We start from the raw sequence: 6681 nt of genomic DNA on the forward strand, positions 1-6681 counted from the left end.
GCAGACCAGTTATGGTGCACTTACAGTCTCACAGGCAGGATGATCTGGTTAATCTGTTGATTATACTATCTTAGAAACACAGGGTTTAACCTGGATCCTGTGGTTTAGTCTCTTTCTCTTTGACCCTGCAGAAAACATACCTCTGACTCATGTTAGAGCCAAAACCTGGATCAGTTTCTACATCAAATCAAAGTGTGACCGTTTCGCTGAACCAAAGAAAACTATCACAGCTAGGTTAGGTTTAGGAAAAGATCCTGGATTGGTCTGAAATAATAATCTGTGAGCCTCCATCAGAGGAGACAAGCCCCACGTCTGAGCAGAGTGAAGTAGCTGGACAGAATTTAGTGAGAAAGAATCAACTATCAGGTAACTTTAATTTGAAAATCTGCAGGAAGTGTAGCCCTCTGTTGTGGAAGTTAGAAGTGTCTTCATGGAGAGATGATCACAAACAAACACAGAGTCATCTCAGTGTGAAGTTCAGGATCAGGCTGAGCTCTCCTGGAGACTAAATCTGCAGATTAACACAAACATCAGAGTCAGAAGACTTTAAAGGTTCCAATAGGACCAGCAGACATCAGATTTCTCTTTGGGGGGACAGGATGAGTTGTGAGGGAGTCTCAATGTGACACAGATTGCTTCATTGAGAGGTAGACTGAAGTAGAACGTTCTTGGTGTTGTGCAAACACAAGGGTTTGGGTTGAGGACACACACATGCACAAACACACTGGTACACCTCGACCGCCTGATTTAGCAAAAAGAGGGGGACGGCTGCACACACTCACACTCACACTCACACTCACACTCGCACTCACACTCACACACTCACACTCACACTCACACACCACCACCACCACTCACACTCACACTCACACTCACGCACACTCACACATAGCTTCAGGGCTCAAACCATCTAACCATTAAAAACAACAATGAGAGAATGAACAGTGATCATCAGATGTCAGAGCCTGTGGTTTTTTATTTGACGCCCGTTTCGCTCCGGGCTGCAGCCTGCCAGCTGAATTCCAGGAACCTCGGAGCCTTTTAAAATAACTCATCTGTCTGTTTGTGTTTTTCTTTCAGACGCAATCCTTAACATGGTAAACAACATCGCTGCTAACGTGCTGGGCGGCAAGCCAGAGCTGGAGGGAGGAGCGGAGACAGGAGGTACTCACCACGACCACACTCTCTGCTCACTCACGGTTCTTAACGTTACCCTCTTCTGCATGCTCATGTCCCAGAATCCCTCCTGATCACTCCTGTCCTCATCCTGTGTGATCATTTTAACCTGCAGGGATAAACACAGCTAACACCTCGCCTGCTGTGTCAGTGAGATACTGTGTTTAAAACTCTTTGACTCTCTGCAGAGTTCTCCTGAAACTCTGAACCCTCATTTCTGAGCTGCTGTGGCCTCGTGTTGTTTTAGAGATGTGGGGTCATCTTTAAGGGAAGTGAAAGCACTCTGATAAACACACGACAAAGCCCTGACATGCATTTGGTTTGAATCCCTTTGAGCAGCCACACCTCGTCACATGACGACATGAAGGGAGACGGGTTCCTGCAGAGATGACTCTGCATCATTTCCAGCTCTCGTAAAAGGAAAGAGTTCTCATAAAGAGTGTTGACTCACTCGTCTGTCAGGAAAACGTGTTCGATCTCAGTCACTCAGATTTGATATAATCCAGCAGAATAGAGGCAGTTGGAATAGAGTGGATGTTTATTGTGGTTTGTACAGGTGAACAGGACAGCACAGGTACATGGGGATTTTTGTGTGGCAGCTTCAGAAGAAGAAAAGTCAAATGAGACATAAATTATGACCACATGTCAGGAAGATCCACATTTTTAACTTGTATAAACCTTCCTAGGACATTTTTATACTTTATGAGAAAAATATGTTTTTGCACTTCCATGGATGAAGCAGGAAGAGTAAACAGAGCAGGGGTAAACACGGAGCAGATACACATCGATCCTCTGTCGACACAGCAGCGGTGTGTCACGTCTCCCTGAAGATGAGTTATTAAAGAAGCAGAGAGAGGTTGCAACAGGCTTTCATTCATCAGTCCTGCAGGATATGAGAATAAAACACAGAATGTGATAACACTGATCAATACTGTGATGATGATGCAATCTAGTTTCAGCTGTCTGTCTGCTCTTCTTCGCGTTTTGCTCACTACTTTTCTGGAAACACGTCCCTCATAGATCAGAATAAATCCATAAGTTGTTTTTTTTCACCTATAAATCATCAGGAATGGGTCTGAGAGTAGCTGATCGTGAGTATAGCTTCATCTGACTTCATCATAGTGAAAATATTAATCAGAAGTCAAATGCATGTTTTCCTTCCTTGAGATAAATCTATTATAATAATGTTTAAACACATTAGAACAGAAGACAGCCGCTCTTTTTGTCCCTCTCCTCCTGCTCTGAGTTGAACCTCTCATCATTTGGCTGCATTCTTCCTTCTCCTCTCTCTTTCTCTCCTCCTACCACACATTGTTTAAATAGACGTCTTGTAAAACTGGGTCAGAGGCCGATGCATAGCTGTGTATGTTCATGTGTACTCAGAGAGCTCAGGGTTGTTTGGTTTGTGGCGGGAGGCCTGAAGCCGCAGCAGATCTTTGCTTTCTATGTTTCCCTTCTTGGCAGCAGGAGAGCTGAACTCTATGTAAGGGGGGTCTATGACGCAGAGACTTGTTACCCCACAGAGAGTCGATTCAGAGCCCAGTTAAAGGAAAGATTCAGCCTGGTGCACAGATCCCTCTCCTTAAATAAACCCAGATGTTTCTAAAGTTTGAAGAAGTGAGGAACACTCAACACCAAGTCAGAGTCTTCCATTGTTTTCTGTCACTGGAGTTCTGGTCTGGATTTAGCCCCACATAGTAAACAGGGGAGGGAGTGAGACCAGTTCTAACCAGACCAGACCGGTTCACAGTTTTTCTGACTTTCCAAAACACGGCTCCTGCTCTGCCCCACGATCCCACAGCCGCAGAAATCTGCTGCTGCTGCCAAACCATGTGCAGTGATGAGGTGTTATAAGTCCTGCATGCACTTTAATTGTTGTTGTGTGTTTGTTCAATTGCAGGTAACACAACAGCAGAGGCGGGCGCCCCCGCCAAGCAGGAGAGCACGGAAGAAACGCCCAAACCAGCTGAAACGCCTCCAGACTCTGCCGTGTAAGACTCACTCAGATCCATCAGCTGTCTTTAATGTGGACAGATTTAACTCTGGGGATTTAAATAATCTGGATTATTAAATCGTGAGAAATATATCATGAAGGTTTATTACATCAATAAAGGTTATTTATGTAGGATTGTATCAGTGTACACGGGCCAGACTCCATTTAAAGGACATTATACGTACTTCCTTCAGTGTTACTTATTCGAGATTCACTGAATTCCACATCTGATGAACACTGAACCTGAAGACATTTTAAAGCTCAAACAATCAAACATTCAGTTAAATAACAACAAAGTGTGCACATTTAGCCGTGCCCGTGTGTGTGTTACATCACTGACGGCCCAGGAGTTTCCTGTGACCCACGCAGGACACTTAAACTGAAGATTTGAGTCATAAAAGGATGGCTTTATTCAAAATGTTTCTAAATTCTGAGTTTTATTTCTTTAAATCTGAATAAACTCCAAAGTTGAGGTAATAAACTCCTGAACGTGTCTCTGTTTCCTGCAGCCTGGAGCCTGCACAACCACAAAGCCCTGAAACCCTGGAGGACTCTGCTATCTCCGATGACTCTCCCCTTCCTCCCCCCTCGTCTTCAGACTCCCAGGAGGACAGGCAGATCGTCACTCTGGTGGAGGAAGAGGAGGAGGAGGAGGAGCCCCAGCAGTCAACTGTGACCCTGATGAAGGAGGAGGCGGAGGAGGAGGAGGAGGAGAAGAGGGAGGAGGAGACGAGGAGGGAGGCAGACAGGAACATGTGGGAGAGTCAGTCGTACTGTCCCTTCTCCTCCCTCTCCTCCCTCTCTCTCTCCTGCATGGCCACGCTGCCCGAGCTGCTGCACCGCTGGTGCTCCGCCCGCCTCGCCAAAGAGCGGCTCCGCAACCTGAGGAGGAGGCAGCTGGGAGTCCAGACTCACACACACAGCCCCTCCCTCACGCATACACCTCCACTGATCCCCGCCCCCGTCCCCACCCCTTTGGTAGAAGCCCCGCCCCCAACAGAAGCACCCCCAGAGCCCGAGGTTCCCGTTCAGGGTCAGCCCGAGGAGCCCGACACACACACCCCCGACACACACACTCCAGAGCTCGTCATCCTCCTGGAGCCCAGCAGGACTTCCACCCTCCCCTCACAGAGCTTCTCTGACAGCTCGCTCACCTGGCCCACCCCCATCCAGGAGGAGAAGCTGCTCCCCCCCATCAAAGACGCAGCCCTGGACCCGGTCCCCACTCCGCCCCTGCAAGCAGCCTCCATCCCACAGACCCAGCTGGCCAGCAGCGCCACCCCCACCCTGTCTGTCAGCACCCCCCCTCAGCCTGTAGCCTCAGAGACAGCGACAGCGGTCCTGGCTGGGGTCCCTCCTGTGAAGGAACAGCCAGTCCAGTCCCTCCCCACTGTCACCAGACCTGAAGACCTCATCCCCCCTCCCACTGAGCAGCCAGCTCCTCCCCCACAGCCCCCCCCCCCCCACAGACTCCGTCAGGACAGACAGTGGGGACCCACAGAGACACTCAGTCCCTCAGGCTCACGGGGAGCAGGTGGACCCCCTCTCTCATACAGGTGACCCTGCCCGGCTGGAGGACTCGGTGGAGGAGGACCTCCTGAGCTCCAACGGGAATGTCCACCGCACGGCGACAGACTTCTACGCAGAGCTGCAGAACGTCGGGGATTATAACGGGGGAGGGCTGAACGGGAATGGCGTGCTGCTCAACGGGGGGGCGGTGCACGGATCCAGCCAGAAGGAGAGCGTCTTCATGAGACTCAACAACCGGATCAAAGCTCTGGAGATGAACATGAGTCTGTCCAGCAGATACCTGGAGGAGCTCAGCCAGAGGTAAAACACTGAGATCAGCATCCTGAGGGACAGGGGTCTAAAACCAGACCAGATTAAACTTTTAACCTGCAGGGTGACGTAAGGTTCTGAAACAGAGATCAGGAGAGAATGCATGAAGAACCTGTAAGCTGCTGGACGACCGAGTCTGAAGAAGATATAACTTTAAAGCATCTCTTGTTTGTTTGATTGTACTTCAGGGTAGATTGAAGTCTCAGCATGAGTCCAGGACCATGTCAACAGGTCTCTAACAGGTTCGGATCTTTGTTTAAACAGGTACCGTAAACAGATGGAGGAGATGCAGAGAGCGTTCAACAAGACCATCATCAAGCTGCAGAACACCTCACGTATAGCAGAGGAGCAGGTCAGTCTACACCAATCACAGCAGACATGTGTGCGTGTGTGCGTGCGTGTGTGCGTGCGTGCGTGCGTGCGTGCGTGCGTGCGTGGTTGTGTGCGGGTTTGTGTCTGTGTGTGTGTGAGTGTGTGTGTGTGTGTGTGTGTGTGTATACCTGTTTCTAACTGTTGCGTTTCATCAGGATCAGAAACAGACCGACTCCATCCACATGCTGCAGAGTCAGCTGGAGAACGTCACCAAACTGATGCTGAACCTCACGGCCACGGTCAGCCAGCTGCAGAGAGAGGTAACACACCTGGGGCACCTGCTGCTGACATCATCACTACACCGCCAACCAGCTCACTAACACTAACACCAGCAGATATCAGGTCAATGTTTGCAGCTCAGACAGGATGTGAGCGAGGGGAACAACTCTTTCACTCTGCGTCAAACACAAACCAGAAATCAGAAATCAAAAATACCCTTAGAAGAGAGACGTGTGAAGGTGTGTGAAGTGATTTGATTGTAGAGGAGGCCGTGCAGCACGTATGTGAAGTTAAACTGCTGAGGTTAAAGAAGTCAGACGTATGATCACACACTCATCATGGATGGTGTGAGGCTTTTATTTTGAAATGTGAAGCAGGAACCGTCGATGAGTTTATGATTCTACAATGAGAGCTGCACATTGGACCGTGTGCTGACAGAACAAACCATACAGAGAAATTCAGAGAGCAAACAGATCAATAGTCCCAGATATGTCTGTGAGTCTTTCTCAGAATGTGTAACTCTTCATATCTTTGAACCTGATGATCAGCGTCTGACGTCAAACCGTGACCTCCTGAGTGACAGAGCAGCTGCTGACCTGAGGACGTAAAGACCTTAAACATGACACAGATACAGAGGTTAGGAAGGCGCATGGAGTTCAGATATAACGTCAACATTTCTTATAACTCAGCAAGAGAGCTTCAAACATCTACTTTCTGATGCACCGTGGAACAGAGTCTATATTTGATACCTTTAAAGTTCTGCAGCGTGAAACTGTGCAGGAGCAGAGACAAAAGAGACATCCCTCTGTTGAAAGGGACGGCAGTGTTTTTAAACACAGGATATATTCCAACATTTTAATGACCTATGGGCACAAAACATCGTTGTCCTGTTCAGTAAATCGGCTTTAGGCTGCAGCTGAAGTACATCCATTAAGAGTCCTAAACCCTGACAGGATCAGAGTATGACTCTAAGAGAAAGCAGCGGATCAGAGCTCTGCTGGTTAGATGCCTCAGGACTTCTCTGTCCCTCTGTCTGATGTTATTCTTCTTTATGACGCTGCAGAAACAAAAGAGGTGCACCG

The 6681-nt window shown here is 48.6% G+C and overlaps 1 protein-coding gene across 1 annotated transcript in view; it reads left to right on the forward strand.

Moving 5' to 3' along the window:
• Nucleotides 1-6681, forward strand: part of suco (SUN domain containing ossification factor) — a 60539-nt gene that overhangs the window by 48413 nt on the left and 5445 nt on the right. The window contains 6 exon segments of the mRNA XM_034705143.1: nucleotides 1081-1164; nucleotides 3077-3167; nucleotides 3679-4621; nucleotides 4623-4999; nucleotides 5273-5360; nucleotides 5536-5640. Coding sequence (XP_034561034.1) covers nucleotides 1081-1164; nucleotides 3077-3167; nucleotides 3679-4621; nucleotides 4623-4999; nucleotides 5273-5360; nucleotides 5536-5640 — 1688 coding nt within the window.

This window comes from Notolabrus celidotus, chromosome 2 (assembly GCF_009762535.1).
Source record: "Notolabrus celidotus isolate fNotCel1 chromosome 2, fNotCel1.pri, whole genome shotgun sequence".
Lineage (NCBI taxonomy): Eukaryota > Metazoa > Chordata > Actinopteri > Labriformes > Labridae > Notolabrus > Notolabrus celidotus.